This window comes from Salmo salar, chromosome 19 (genome assembly GCF_965601325.2).
Source record: "Salmo salar chromosome 19, fSalSal1, whole genome shotgun sequence".
Taxonomy (NCBI): Eukaryota; Metazoa; Chordata; class Actinopteri; order Salmoniformes; family Salmonidae; genus Salmo; species Salmo salar.
In genome coordinates this window covers 66,368,152-66,384,298 of record NC_138309.1, presented here as the reverse complement: position 1 = coordinate 66,384,298, position 16,147 = coordinate 66,368,152, and the positions used below count along the sequence as shown (strand labels likewise).

The window sequence follows — 16,147 nt, the reverse complement described above, 5'->3', positions numbered from 1 at the left end:
AGTCACACTGCATTATTTCTGCCTAATGCACCAATTCATGTTGTCACTCCTATGACCAGAGAAAGTGAAATATTCCTCGATATTAAAAAAAACATAAGCCAATAATAATAACAATGCAAGCTTATCGAAACACTTCGATATACTCATTCATTGCAGCTGCAGTGCTGGTTGTAGCGTAAATGGAAGTAGGGAGAATGCGCATTTTATGGCTTATAAAATATTGAGCAAAGTGTTGACAGTGCTGAATAACAACTTAAACATGAACTTACTCATAAAAACAGCAGCTCTTTGCTGTATTCGTTGTCTCTCTCTAGTCATGGTTTTAAATGTTTCGAAATCTCACAGTATTAACTTTTCTGAGCGTTCAAGGTTTCTTTTAACAGTCTATGACTCGAGGAAACTGTGCAGACACAGTGATCTGAGCTTTCTGATTGGCCAGCAGTAAACCTCTAGGTGCACTTGATTTGCTGTCTTGGCCTGCCGGGTAGGCGGAGTTCTACCTTCAGACACATGAAATGGTTCAAAGTTGGAGTACTTTGCCTTCCCGGTGCTATGGCTGCTGAATCAAGTGCACCTATCGCCAAGAGCGCGGAAAAAATGTATAATTGGAACGCAAATAGGAAGGCAAGGCTTTATCGTTTGGTTTTAACATAAATGTTTGGTGATTGACTAGGAATGCCTTGGAGATCGAACACTGGTCTAGACTCTACAGCCTAGCGCTTACCCTTAAAAGTAGGAGGATACATATGCAAATAAAGGATGACTGGTCATTGATCAGAATAATCAGATTGTGATGTCACAATCTGAGCTGGCTGAAATTCCAGGCATTTTTTTCCAAACTCTTATCATCATTTTCACAATTTCATCATTTCCACAATCGTTACAAAAACTGGAAAAACCATACTTTACATTGTCTTCCCCAACCCTCGGATTCACAACACTTACTGTCGGCTATGATGGCAGGAGCACCGGTAACCGTGGTGATAACATAGCCTATCCTGCTTCGGCCTATCCCCATGTACTGAGCAAAAAATATCCTCTTGTCTGCAAAGTCGAAATCCAGCGCCACCACATTATAGCCCAAGTTGATAGTAGGGTAGGGGCTAGTGTGATCGGAGGGGTCTAAACGTAAACTATTCATGGTGTAGTCCGTGGTGAATACCAGGAACTCGTCCAGACCGTAGCCGCACGACACTCCATTGTTGAGGAGCGAACCGTGGGCGCAGGCGCAAGTGGGTTGCTCCTGCTCGGGCAGGGCGAAGCAGAGCTGCTGGCAGCGCCCATTGTCCTCCTGGCACGGGTTGAAGCCCACCAGGTTGGCAGCGGTGGGCTGCACGTGGGAGTTGAAGACCACCACGTCCGTGAGCCCGTCAATGCCGTCGCGGATCACCTGGTGATGACAGTGATGTTGTTATTTCAGTCTTTGAATGTGAACGACACTATTTTGTGCTTTGTGATTTTGTGCTACTTTTGGGCAGCTTGTTGTATCAATATCTAGGAGTTGTATGTTGTGGGTTTACCCATTGCATACATTGTTGCGTACATTAATTATAATTATTTTTGTTATGTTACTTTGATATGAAATTTTTCTAAAAAGTGAAAGAGACACTAGGCAACATAAAGCTACTTCATAATCACCTCTGGCTGGGTCGTATTCGCTGGATCCTTGCTGGCCTGGAAAAGCTTCCCGAGCTTTCTATCCACCCACAACATAGAATTCCCAAATATCGACAATCCGTACGGAGCAGGGTATCGACTCCCATAACGGACAATCTCCCTCTGTGTCCCATCGGGTGCCATGCGTGAAATCATATCCAGCACATCGTCTGTCCAGTACAGGAAATCGTTGGTGTAGTCGACAGTGAGGCCGCGTGGCGATGCCAGGCTCTCGGAGGCTAACACGGTACGGTTGGCACCATCTAGCTGGGCACGTTCTAGAATAGAAAATAATACATTTGTTACACACACATTGAAAGGCACAGGGTTTAGGCACATGTTTAGGATGCAGCACCACTGGATGGAAAGCTATTTTGGGGGTTAAGGGCCTTGCTCAAGGGCACAACGGTAGTGGGAGTAATAACATCAGCAGCCATCCAGTAGCCAGTTCAATTTCCACTTTTCCTTTTGTATATTGTAAGGTGTTTTCTGACTTTATTGAACAGAGAGAGAGAGGGTGAGTGGGGAAAGATAGAGGTTGTGTCAAAGGGCAATAGGCCGGATTCAAACCTATGCCGACCCTTTAGACGTGTGCCGGAGACAGCGGCTTAGACCGCTAGACCACCCTAGGTCACTGTTCTCATCGGTAACCTTTCGGTTACTGGTCAACCTCTATAACCTCTGGACTACCTACCAATTTTGGGGTTCTGGCCTCCGTCGGCCCAGAAGAGAAAACGGAGCTTGGGGCTGACGGCCAGGTCACTGGGCCGGTCCTCAGTGGACTTGAGGAGGACCGTGCGGTAGGGGGTTTCGAGGCGGGTCACCTCCAAGTAGGTCTGGGCCTCAATAGCGTTGGTGAAGTAGAGGTTGCCTAAGGGGGAGGGAATGGGAGAAAGATAATTTTAGGGAGTGAACAACATTTACATAGAGGGATACCTGGACCTCTTTGAAATTAAAATGGATGGCACTCCCCCTGAGGACAAATATTTTTACCTGGCATAAAAAAAAAACGAAACATGTAACCCCCCCTCCAAAAAGTATTATTAAAACAAAATATCAAGGAATATTAAATCCCTTTTTAGTAGGCTATCAATGTTGCAGACGTGCTTTCTATCAAATCAACCCGTGGTTGAGAACCACTGCTCTCTGCTAGAAGGGGGCATTTACCAATTTAAGCGTTAAGGGCCGTCCACACCAAGGACGATAAATCTAACGATAAATTATACCTAACTATAAAACGTTGGAGAGCATCCACACTAGCAGAAAGTATACAGTATACTACAGTAGCCTACACCTGTCAATCAACTATCAAAGCATCCTACTGCACGCTGTAGGCCTATTAATAAGGTGATAACACAGACCATTTCAGTGCTTCAAAGTGTGTCCATTGTTATAGTGACAACTGCTAATAATATTTCAATGTAGGCTACATGTAGCTTAATGAAAATGTTAATCACATGTTGAAATTCAACAACAAACGCTGTTTAGCCAGCACATCTTTTACATCATGTCATTGATTGCCTCGTTGCTCATGTGGTTTGAAAGTGATTTCCATTTTTCTTGGACCGTCTTTCTCACCGTCTATCTGTCCTGTGCAACCATTTAATAGGCTACTTCTGTGCAACAATGGTATCATCTCTGCACTCTCTCTCCGCAACTTTGCCAATGCCTATTTTACATTCAGCAGTAGCAAGAAAGGCTTTTCGTGGAGAGAAGAAGGCTATTAGGCCTAGTATAAAAAAATGCAACAGCAAAAAAAAAACTCCTATTGTTTTTGTAGTCTATAGCTTTTCCTGGGATTTCACGAGAAGCGGAATAGCAGAGGCTTGTAGCCTATAGCCTATTGCGCACGGGAATAGCTGGAAGAGAGAGGCCAGAATTCTAAAAACAAAAAGTAATGCAATCAGTCTCTCCTTTACTTTTAGCCAAGAGAGACTGGCATGCAGAGTATATGATATTAGCCCTCTGATTAGAGTGAACCAAATAACATTTTTGTCACATGCGCCGAATACAACTGGTGTAGACTTTAGCGTGAATTCTTGCTTGCGAGCCCTTCCCAACGATGCAGAGTAAAATAGTAACACGAGGAATAAAATAAAAATACACAAGAATGGAGGTATATACAGAGAGTGCCATACAGCCTAGGCCTGATTATGCAATCATTTGGAACAGTTATGGGTCTATTCTCAACAGTTTACAAGGTCCTGAAAGTTACATTAGCAGGCTACTCATCTGGTGTATTTTGATCACACCACTGCGCAGTCTCTCTCTCTCTCTCTCTCTCTCTCTCTCCTTTCAAATTCCCAGCCAGGGGCATATTCATTACGGAAACCGTTTAACTGTTGATAACCAAACGAAAACAAACAGAGCAAAACGAGAGTTTCTATTTGTAGGTCCCTACCCGTTTCGTTCCGTTTGCTTCCGTTTAAGAAAGGTTTTGCAACAGAACCATCGTAATGAATACGCCCCAGTTCTTTTGGGTTGTACTTCAAAGATACACAGAGTCAAATTCAATACGTCAATTCCAAAATGCTGACAAATACTAACATTCAATCGATTACAAATTACATGACCCTCCCCTGGACTAAATAAAAAAATACTAACCCATCCCCCATTTATCTCCAGGTAACAATTGCATAAAGTCATTTCAAACAGTTTTGCCTGCTGGATGTGGTTTATAGATGAGGCTCTGTACCAGAACTATTTACAACTTGGAGTATGTCTCTCCACTCTTTACATCATGGATCCTAACCTGAGATCCAGTCCACAGCCATCCCTTTTATGCCACCTCGGCCGATGCCTTGGTTGACGACGGGAGTGAAGCTTCCACCGTCTGTCTGGGCCCTGAAGATCCCTCTGTAAGAGCTGGAAGTGCTGTTGTCGATCCAGTAGATGTACCTAGAGGCGACGTGAAGATCCAGCTTGTCCATCACAGAGTAAGAGTCTGCAGTGGGTAAAGACATGTTAACTTATCGAGATACTCAGTTACAGTATAAGTTAGTAACAAAGTTGGGTATAGATTCATGAAAGAGGATTCATCACAAGATGTGTTTCAGACATAGACTTAGGGTATATTTATGTCTGGTTACTTTATAATTAGAGTTAGGGTTACGTACATCCAGCAACAGGCACCATGGCCTCCGAGTGGTCGGAGCTGTTGATGTGGAAGCCTCGGATAAGTCTGGGGGTGGAGACCACTGCGTAGGAGTCGTACTGCACGCAGGTGGTGCCATCCTTGGAAGGCACTAAGCCTGTGGTGCAGACACATGTCTTCTGGCCCCCAGGCTTGGGCAAACACAGGTGGGGACAGGCCCCATTGTTGGTGCTGCAGCCGTTGGTTGTGCCGGCCGAGTCTGGGGAAGAAGATGAAGGATGAGAAATTAACTTGAGATATAATGCTTGTGTGGAACACTTTTTTTCACAAAAATCTCCCACTGACACCAACTTACATGAAAATTCAAGGACCTTTGAATCTACTGACAATCTACTTGGTGGCAAATGTACCCAATATCGGATCAGTAAAATGTTCAGTATCATACTCTACATACTGTCGCTCTCTGTTGAAAAAAGACCAGCGGACAAAGACTAGAAGGTTAGCTGGTTAGAAGGTTAGCTGGTTAGAAGGTTAGCTGGTTAGAAGGTTAGCTGGTTAGAAGGTTAGCTGTAGGTAGCCACACTCACTGTCTCGGGCGTGGACTTTGAGGGCTCGGACTCCTGTCATCCCACTCCTCAGCACCACCATGTTGGCCCCGGTGCCCTTGTCCACCCTCTCGATGACCTCGTAGTCCAGGTCGGTGTAGTAGAGATAATGCTGGTGCACTGTGAGGCCCCAGGGGTGGGACAGCTGGCTCACTATGGTCACCCTGCTGACCCCGTCCATCGTACCACACTCAATCTGTTCACAGGGAAATGGAGTGTCGAGGGATTCTGGTACATTTAGAGTTACTATGTTTCAGTTGCAACACTATTCAATAGAATTCAGTACAACCTTATTTGTGCCCTTAGGGTAATTATTACTAAGGCTAGTGGTGTTTCAGACACATACAACAACACATCAGTATATGATATGCAATAAAGTTGTGTGCACTAAATGAGAAATGATTACAACAGTGGTTGTGCGCGTCCGCGCATGTATGGCTGTCCGTCCGTCCGTCCGTGTGGTCCTTTGTAGCTCAGTTGGTACAACATGGCGTTCGTAACGACAGGGTAGTGGGTTCGATTCCCACGACCACCCATACATAAAATGTATGCACACGTAAGTCGCTTTAGCGTCTTCTAAATGGCATATATTCTCCTCAAGTTTGCAGACGACACAACAGTAGTAGGCCTGACTACCAACAATGACGAGACAGCCTACAGGGAGGATGTGAGGGGAGTGGTGCCAGGAAAATAACCTCTCCCTCAAAGTCATCAAAACAAAGGAGCTGATCTTGGACTTCAGGAAACAGCAGAGGGAGCACGCCCCTATCCACATCGACGGGACCACAGTGGAGCAGGTGGAAAGCTTCAAGTTCCACGGCGTACACATCACTGACAATCTGAAATGGTCCACCCACACAGACAGTGTGGCGAAGAAGGCGCAACAGCGCCTCTTCAACCTCAGGAGGCTGAAGAAATTTGGCTTGGCCCCTAAGACCCTAACAAACTTTTATAGATGCCCAATTGAGCGCATCCTGTCTGGCTGTATCACCGCCTGGTAAGGCAACTGTACCACCCGCAACCGCAGGGCTCTCAAGAGGGTGATGCGGTCTGCCCAACGCATCACCGGGAGCACACTGTCTGCTCTCAAGTACACCTTCAGCACCCGATGTCACAGGAAGGCCAAAAAGATCATCAAGAACATCAACCACCCAAGCCACTGCCTGTTCACCCCTCTATCATCCAGAAGGCGAGGTCAGTACAGGTGCATCAAATCTGGGACTGAGAGCCTGAAAAACCGCTTCTATCTCAAGGCCATCAGACTGTTAAATAGCCATCATTAGCTGGCTACCACCTGTTTACTCAACCCTGCACCTTAGAGGCTGCTGCCCTATATACATAGACATGGAATCACTGGCCACTTTAATAATGGAACACTAGTCACTTTAATAATGTACAGTATATAATGTATTCTATTCTACTGTATTTTAGCCAATGCCACTCCGACATTGCTCGTCCTAATATTCATTTATTTCTTAATTCCATTCTTCTACTTTTAGATTTGTGTGTATTGTTGTGAATTGTTAGATAGTACTGCACTGTTGGAGATAGGAACACAAGCATTTCACTACACCGGTAATAACATCTGCAAATATGTGTATGTGACCAATAAAATTTGATTTGATATATTTGTTTCTGTGTAACTCGGTACCCACCACTCCGGTGCTGGCTACGCCCCAGTACAGCTTGCTCATAGCGATGTCTGCGGTGATGAACCCAATGATCCCCTGGTTGATGGTGTAGAGGTTCCTCAGGTTGCCTCCATCCATGTCAGCACTGGCAACCTTAGGAGGTACGCCACTGTCTGTCCCCCGGTCTGTCCAGAACAATTTACTATCAAGCAGGAAGTCAGAAAGTGTAGTATTAATTAGTAATAGCGTTAGTATTAATCCACTGATGATGACATGGAATGAAGACTAACTAACAATTCAAAATATATGTCTGGTGTTGTCGTTGATTTTCCTTATAAGGTTATGAAACGCTTGGTACAATGTTGGTATAAAGTCACATTGATTATTTGATTTCCTAAATAGATCAGTAGCCAACAAACTGTACAGTATTATTACTTGACAATTAAACATACACACGCAGGACGGCACACACACATACAGTACTACTTGTTTGTCAGTATTACATTGATTTAGTTGTATCCTTTGTAACTAGTAACAATGATACACAGATGAGTGTTTACCCTCTGGCTGGGTCCAGGGCTATTCCAATAGGCTCCCCTGCTCCCTCTAGCTTCCCTGTGTTTGTGATGAGGGTCTTCCTGTAGAGTTGAACTCCATCCACACGAATGACCTACAGTAGATGAGAAACTTGCTATATCATGTTAAATTAATACATTATAACCACGTTACTACGAATGCAGTTAAAAGATGACATTATGCAAAGTAAAGAGATATAGTCACAATTAGCGTGAAACTACTCAGTTATCATCTCTAGATTGGATCCAATAACACCTTAAGCCAAGTAATGATATTGTATTTCTACAAAAGCAAGTCAGATATAGTCTATACATCATTTACAATGAGGACATGATACGCTACCTCTATTGCTTTATTAGTTGGATTAGTGTAGTACATCGTGCGAGTTATCCAATCAAAAGCCAGACCAGAGGGCGAGCCAATGATTGCAGATGGAGCAAACAGAGTCCTATTGGTTCCATCAGTTTTCACCCTGTAAATGGAGCTCTGAGAGTGGGAGACAGCAAACAATTAACTTATATTAGACTCGAATCCAGACTTGAAATAAGTGAATTTTGGGGTGCTGGGTTCTAACTTGAAATATCCTTATCCATGTTACCATATTAGAACTGGGTGCATGTAAATCTACTAAGTGAGAAAGGGGAGCCCAGAAAATGTACATTCTGTCGGAACATGTTATTGTCAAATCTCATGTATCCTACGGAGAGAGGGAAAGAGTAACAGTCTGGTTTCAGTCACTGATAAGGTTGTATAGCCGTGGATTAGGGAGAAGTGAGGAATGTGGGCCGAGGTCAGGTCAGATGTCATAGGACTGTTCCTGCTCACTACATACACACATAGGAGGCAAGGCCGTGACTACACCCATGAGAGGAACCACTTAAGTTCCTGCCCAGCAACAGATGTATTGGCTGTCTAGATGTGCAAGAAGTTGACTCTGCCCAGTAGAGGGTATAAATATATGTACTTGTGTAACATGTCTTTGTCTTTTCAGCTGTTGGACCCAGTGGGTGAATAAACTTGGTTTAAGCATTTTCCTAGTCGTCCGATTGAGTTTTTACTCTTTGTCAGAACATGGTTAAAGTTTAAAGGTTAAAAATGGTTAAAGTTGCAAAATTCAGGGTAACCGTCCCATTTTTCCCCCCAGAAATCCTGGTTGGAGGATTCCAGATTCTCTGCTTATTCCTGCCCTATTACGGGAATCTCACAACCAGGATTTCTGGAAAACCTGGAAATTTAAAATGGTAGTGGCTTATTTACTGTGAGCAACTTGTCACTCACCGAGTCCTGCACCCAATAGACAAACTGCTCCTGGTCGTCAAAGTCAATGTCCCGCCCCTGGGTGATGCCAGACACGGGTGCCATGGCGTTATTGGAGGGGTCGGCCGGGTCCACAGGGATGCCGAAGATCACAGTCTCCTTCACCACCATCAGGAACGGAGTGTCATCTGAGGTAGAGACAGAGTAGGATAGAAAGGGATGAGGTGGAGTTGAGTGGAATAGAATTGAATAGAATATGAAAGAGACAAGCAAGACAGAAAAGCAAAATCAACCATTGTTTTTTTCTGATGTTATGACAAATACATAACACATTTGCCTTCATACAGAATAGTATAAATCAGAGTGGTATAGAAACAAAATACAATTGATTAGGAATAGAAAAAATCCCTTGTACTGTACTATGACAGCAATAATTAATCAGGTCAAATGGATGAGTTAAGAGGGATGCTACAAGCCTATCATTAGAGCTGCTGTTAGGGTACCTTTGATGCAGGTGCGCCCATCACTGTTGAGGTTCCAGCCAGACTGGCAGTGGCAGGTGTAGTACCTGGGCCTAAAGCCAGACAGTAGGCACAGCTGACTGCACAGGTGCTCCGCGCATGGGTTGATTGCTGCATAGTGGAAAACAATGGAACAATAATGTCAATGGAACTGTAAAGTAATGCTTTATCCACTACTAGTGCTGAGTGATTAGTGCTTTTTGAGGTCAGTTCGGTTTCGGTTCGATTATGAAAAAATAATCACGGTGTCACGTCCTGACCAGTATAGAGGATTATTTGTATTATTTGGTCAGGGCGTGGCAGAGGTATGTTTGTTTTGTATGGTGGTTTTTTTGTGTATAGCTTAGAGGGGTGTGTTATTTATGTGTTCCGGGGTTTTGTGGTGTATGTTTTAGTATGAGTAGGTTCTAGGTTAAGTTTTCTATGTGCAGGTTTGGTTGCTGGACTCTCAATTGGAGGCAGGTGTTTCTAGTTGCCTCTGATTGGGAGTCCTATAAGTAGGTGTGTTTTTTGTTTGTCACTTCTGGGTAGTTGTATGTTAGCACTGCTTTTGTTTCGCCTGCTACACTGTTCCTGTCGTGAGTTTTGTTTATAGGTTTTTTCCTCGTGGTCACATTTAAAATAAATGATGATGAGCACGCAATCCGCTGCATATTGGTCCACTTTGTCCGACAGCGATTTCAACATATCTTCTGACGAAGAGAAGCGTGACACACGGTTTTCGATTTTGGTTTTGATTATACTTTTTTTTACTTTAAATGCTTAGGCATTACATTTATGTTGGTTGAATGCTGTAACACAGAATAAAACAATTAATAAAAGTCCAATTATGGTAGTGGCTGCCCATTACTGCTTATTACTTATTAACCATCATTTATTCACATTACTTTACTTTAATAAAATATTTCAGTTGTTGTGTATATTACATTTGATTACTTTATTATTTCATTTCCAAGTGCGGTCTGACAAAAGCACTGTTTTAGTAGTTCTTCAAAGTAAATAAGGCTAAATACCAACTACCAACCACTTATATCATGTATTTTCAGGTAGAGATACCTCACAAAGCTCTCTATCCGTCTCGCTTGTGCCTTCTTCTGTCACTTCTCTCCATCTCAGACTGGACAATGAGGTGCGCAGTGGTTTATGGTTATAGTTCATTATCCCATTTTCTGCGCTAAACTCGTAGAACTCCCTACTACAACGCACAGTTCAGGCCTGATCTGATTTAGTTCTAGAGAAACTGCGCATTGCGCTCACAAAAATAAAAGAACGAAATGGAATTCAATTACTTTAACTGACATCATTCAATAACCAGAATTGATTTGAATTGTTCAGCACTATCCACTATAAACAAATAGTAAGTTTGAATGTTACCCGCTGGTTGTTAGAATGTTATCCAGAATTTGTTGGAACAGTACCTACTGTTTGTTTGAATGTTATCTGGATGTTGTTTGAACGTTACCTGCTGGTTGTTTGATGGGGTGGTCCATGACAATGCCCAAGGGCTGGTAGACGTTGGTGATCATGGTGGTCGTGTTTCCCCCGTGGAACTTGTTGGTCCTCAGGACCTGGTAAGTATAGCGCTCCGACCAGTAGATGTGGTCCTCGAAGATGGTCATACCGTGGGGGTGTTGAAGAACCTACAGAGAGGTAGGGGGAAGGACAGAGTGGTGGAGAAACTGGGATTTATAAAGGATAGAAGGCTGACACTTTACTTAAAGCCAACGTGTTCAACCCTTTATTACATGTTATAGTTTGAGCCTTTATAATGTCTTATTATACAACTTATCATGTATTTATATAGCAGTTACTTAGCCACAAACATGTGATGATACTAAGACATTATAAAGGGTCATAAATGCTTATGCTTAAGTCTTACGATGCATTCATTATAACAGCCTTACAATGCATTACCGTCTGCATTAAGTGTTACCAATGAATACGATACTGTAGGAAGTAGTGCCATGAGAACAAATGATTCATGGGCCCTTACAATAAGAATAAGATACTAGTGTACAGTGTACATTTTAGGACAACCTCAGCCTGCAGGTTTTACCCATGCTCACCATATCACTGGCCATGACCTGGAAGCGGTTGTTGCCGTTGTAATCGCAGTAGTCGATGTACTTGAGGTAGGCGTCAGCAAAGTAGACCCGGCGCGTGGTGTAGTCCAGGGCCAGACCGTTGGGCCAGTAGAGCTTGGTGGTGACAATGGCCTGTCTCCCGGTGCCGTCCATGTAGGCCATCTCTATCCTCGGGTTCTGACCCCAGTCTGACCAGAACATTACGTTGGTGCTGGGGAAGGTCAAATGCCAAATCAATTATGATACATTTTTTTTACCTTTGCTGTGCTGTGATTTTGCAGTGAATAAGGTAGATGTCGATAACTCAACAGAGAGAAAAAGAATGCACAATAATGATTCAAAAAACATCATGTAAGGTAAAATGCAGTGGTGCTAGAAAATTTTGCAATTCTTTATTTGAAGGTTTCCTAAAAAGGGTCAGCATAACACATTCATAAGCAGTAATTAAGTATCTTAATTAATTAAGTAATTCATAATTTGAGCATTTGTTGACAGGAATTTAATGAATTATTGTCTACTGCTCATGAATGTGCTATGTATGGTTAATGAATGTGCTAGAAAATCCTTATGTAGGTACCTTTCAGTGTTACTGATCATTCAATCATTGCTGTGTTCCTATTGTTAGCAGTGAAAGACCTTACTGGTTTCGGGGGTCCAGAGCCAGTCCACGGGGGCTGGTGACGTTCTTGGTGAGGAGAACCTTCCTGAAGCGGCCGTCCAGAGTGGACACCTCGATGTTCTCCATCACCGAGTCGGTCCAGTAAAGGTTCCTCGCCACCCAGTCCACAGCTATGCTCTCCGGTACCATTAGACCAGTGGAGAACACCTAGAACCACAGAAGAACAAAGTGTGGTATAATAGAACACTGTAGACCATAGTGGAGTTCAATTTCATGTGTTTGAAATCTTGCCGTTACAACACACAGTATTTTGGAGTTTCAGCACGTCATATAGGTCATACTGTTATATTGTGTTAATATGGATGAAATATTAAGAATCATAATAAGGCACAGCATTCTGATGTATATTAAATAACTATATTTGTTATTAAAAACAGGACGAAGGCATTTTCTTGGAGCAACAACCAAAAAAATAACCATCATTCAGCGTGTTCCTAACGCATGTTCTCAGACCTCTCGTCTGTCCGTGCCGTTCTGAAAGGAGGTAAAGATCTTCTTCAGCGAGGCGTCGGCCCAGTAGATTCTGCCGGTCAAGCGGTCAAAGTCAACGGTCACGATGTCGGAACCGCTGACCACAGGGTGGATGAGGGGCGGTCGGAGGTTGACTTTGTTGGAGATGATCTGACTGCGCTTGGCAACTAGGAGCGTGGCTGCTGTGGGGTCTGCGGGTAAACCAATAAGTAGGAAATACAAGAAAAGTATTTCACAATAGATTACAGGGAGTTAGCGTTTAGATTTATACCAATATATTGTAATAAAAATATTTGCTAACATTACATGGCTAAAATGTTTCCATAACAATATCTTACTTAGTATTCGCCAATAAAAACTATTGGGATTCGTTTTTTTTTTTTTTACTGTAATGTCAAAATAATCACATCACTTTCACCTCAAAATTATAAAGATAAATATATTCTTTCGAAGTGCAATTTCCCCCCCCAAAAAATAGCAATGAACGAACAGCTAAAATGTCAGCTTGCACCCTTACCGGTGGCTTTGCAGGAGCGACTATCGGCCTCTAGTATGTAGCCGTCTGAGCAGGAGCAGCGGAAGGAGCCTCTCTCGTTGTAGCACTGCTGGCTACACCAGCCTGGGATGGAACACTCGTCGATGTCGTCGCAGGTCTTGGAGTCGTTGAGGAGCTGGTAGCCTGGTTGACAGGTACACTCTGCTCCGAAAGGACCCTGGATACAGCCGTCACTGCAGCCCCCGTTGTTCAATGCACAGTCCTCCTGGTCTATGGAGGAACAAACACAGAGGCATGTTTATTGTTCACCTGCTCAGGGACAGTAGATATAAATGACCTGTTTAGCTAAATCTAGTACAATGCATCACATTTCTCCATGAGAGTTATGTTTTAATTACAGTATGTGTCCCTGTTAAATAAACGTAATATTTAAACATATTAAATGTTAGACCAAAAGTATCTGGACACCTGCTCGTCAAACATCTCATTCTAAAATCATGGGCATTAATATGGAGTTGGTCCACCCTTTGCTGCTCTAACAGCCTCCACTCTTCTGGGAAGGCTTTCCACTAGATGTTGGAACATTGATGCGTGGACTTGCTTCCATTCAGTCACAAGAGCATTAGTGAGGTCAGGCACTGATGTTGGGCGATTAGGCCTGGCTCGCTGTCGGCGTTCCAAATCATCCCAAATGTGTTCGATCAGGTTGAGGTCAGGGCTCTAAGCAGGCCAGTCAAGTTCTTCCACACAGATCTCGACAAATCATTTCTGTATGGACCTCACTATGTGCACAGAGGCATTGTCATGCTGAAACAGGAAAGGGTCTTTCCCAAACTGTTGCCACAAAGTTGGAAGCACAGAATCGTCTAGAATGTCATTGTATGCTGTAGTGTTAAAATTCCCCTTCACTGGAACTGATGGGCCTAGCCCGAACCATGAAAAACAGCCCCAAACCATTACAGTTTGCACTATGCATTCGGGCAGGTAGCATTCTCCTGGCATCTGCCAAACCCAGATTCTTACGTCGGACTGCCAGATGGTGAAGCGTGATTCTTCACTCCAGAGAACGCGTTTCCACCACTCCAGCCGACGCTTGGCTTTGCGCATGGTGATCTTAGGCTTGTGTACGGCTGCTCAGCCGTGGAAACCCATTTCATGAAGCTCCTGACGAACAGTTATTGTGCTGCCGTTGCTTCCAGAGGCAGTTTGGAACTCGGTAGGGAGTGTTGCAACCGAAAACAGACAATTTCTACGCGCTTCAGCAATCGGCGGTCCCATTCTGTGAGCTTGTGTGGCCCACCACTTTGCGGCTGAGCCGTTGTTGCTCCTAGAAGTTTCCACTTCACAATAACAGCACTTACAGTTGACTGTGGCAGCTCTAGCAGAGCAGAAATTTGACGAACTGACTTGTTGGAAAGGTGGCATCCTATGACGGTGAAAAGTCACTGAAAAAGCCACTGAGCTCTTCAGTAAGACCATTCTACTGCCAATGTTTGTCTATGGAGATTTCATGGCTGTGTGCTCGGTTTTATACACCTGTCAGCAACGGGTGTGGCTGAAATCCACTAATTGAAATCCACTAATTTGAAGGTGTGTCCACATACTTCTGCATATATAGTGTATGTTGTCACATGTTAAAGTCACACTAGTACCACTAATACTTATTGCATGGCACCCTCACCTAACATGGACAGACTAAAACAAGTCTTCACTCAACATCCGTGGCAGTTATATCACATGTCAATCTTAACATCAACACTGAAGGTGCAAGTCAATATACCCTAGGGAAGGGGAGAGAACACGTAACGTGACCTTTCAAGAGACAGGTCAGTAATGTCTATTTACACCCCATCACTTGTCTTGTTGAGCAATTTCTTTCATTTTGTATTTTTCATGTTCAAATGAATACAACTGTAATCACCGAAACAGACAGGCAAAGTCAGAGACAACTGCGTGTAACATCATTGTCAGCTTGACTAAGACCTTCAGGTAGTGCTGAGCATTTTTAAACAACTAATTAACCTATGTCAGTTCAATTATTTGAATACCATTTATTTAAAAAAATATATATTGTGAGCTCAATGCTCAGTTTCTCTAGAAATAAATCAGATCAAGCCCGAACTGTGCGATGTACACTGAACAAAAATAAACGCAACATGCAACAATTTCAAAGATTTTACTGAGTTAAAGTTCATAAAAGGAAATCAGTCAATTGAAATACATTCATTAAGCACTAATCTATGGATTTCACATGACTGGGAATACAGATATGCATCTGTTGGTCACAGATATCTTTTAAAAAAGTAGGGGCGTGGATCAGAAAACCAGTCAGTATCTGGTGTGACCACCATTTGACTCATGCAGCGCGACACATCTCATTGGCATAGAGTTGATCAGGCAGTTTATTGCGGCCTGTGGAATGTTGTCCCACTCCTCTTCAATGCCTTTGCGAAGTTGCTGAATGTTGGCGGGAACTGGAACACGCTGTCGTACACTGTCACGTCCTGACCAGTAAAGGGGTCATTTGTCATTGTAGTATGGTCAGGGCGTGGCAGAGGGTGTTGTTTTTGTGTGTTTTGGGGTTGGTTTGTTTCATGGGGATTTGTTCTAGTTTTCATTTTCTATGTTCATTTTCTATGTGTGGCCGAGTATGGTTTCCAATCAGAGGCAGGTGTCTTTCGTTGTCTCTGATTGGAAGCCATACTTAGGCAGCCTGTTTTTTCCTTTGGGTTTGTGGGTGGTTGTTTTTTCGTATAGTCCGTGTACCTTACGGAACTGTCGATTGTCGTTTTGTTATTTTTGTTTAAGTGTTCACTTTATACGTTATTAAAAGAAGATGAGCACTCAACACGCTGCGCTTTGGTCTAATCCTTTCGACGCTTATGACATACACGTTGATTTAAAGAACCCCAAACATGCTCAATGGGTGGCATGTCTGGTGAGTATACAGGCCATAGAAGAACTGGGATATTTTCAGCTTCCAGAATTGTGTACAGACATGGGGCCATGCATTATCATACTGAAACATGAGGTGATGGTGACGGATGAATGGCACGACAATGGGCCTCATGATCTCA

The 16,147-nt window shown here is 43.4% G+C and overlaps 1 protein-coding gene across 1 annotated transcript in view; it reads right to left on the bottom strand.

Annotated features, from left to right (window-relative positions):
- Positions 1-16,147, bottom strand: part of lrp2b (low density lipoprotein receptor-related protein 2b) — a 125,649-nt gene that overhangs the window by 70,043 nt on the left and 39,459 nt on the right. The window contains exons 27-42 of the mRNA XM_014158653.3: positions 13,092-13,340; positions 12,557-12,765; positions 12,066-12,250; positions 11,407-11,635; positions 10,803-10,980; positions 9,323-9,451; positions 8,841-9,007; positions 7,905-8,048; positions 7,547-7,656; positions 7,011-7,188; positions 5,338-5,551; positions 4,773-5,009; positions 4,409-4,600; positions 2,351-2,527; positions 1,639-1,934; positions 946-1,390 (exon numbers count right to left, since the gene is read on the bottom strand). Of these exons, the coding sequence (XP_014014128.2) occupies positions 946-1,390; positions 1,639-1,934; positions 2,351-2,527; positions 4,409-4,600; positions 4,773-5,009; positions 5,338-5,551; positions 7,011-7,188; positions 7,547-7,656; positions 7,905-8,048; positions 8,841-9,007; positions 9,323-9,451; positions 10,803-10,980; positions 11,407-11,635; positions 12,066-12,250; positions 12,557-12,765; positions 13,092-13,340 (3,339 nt within the window). The remainder of the gene's footprint in view (positions 1-945; positions 1,391-1,638; positions 1,935-2,350; positions 2,528-4,408; positions 4,601-4,772; positions 5,010-5,337; positions 5,552-7,010; positions 7,189-7,546; positions 7,657-7,904; positions 8,049-8,840; positions 9,008-9,322; positions 9,452-10,802; positions 10,981-11,406; positions 11,636-12,065; positions 12,251-12,556; positions 12,766-13,091; positions 13,341-16,147) is intronic.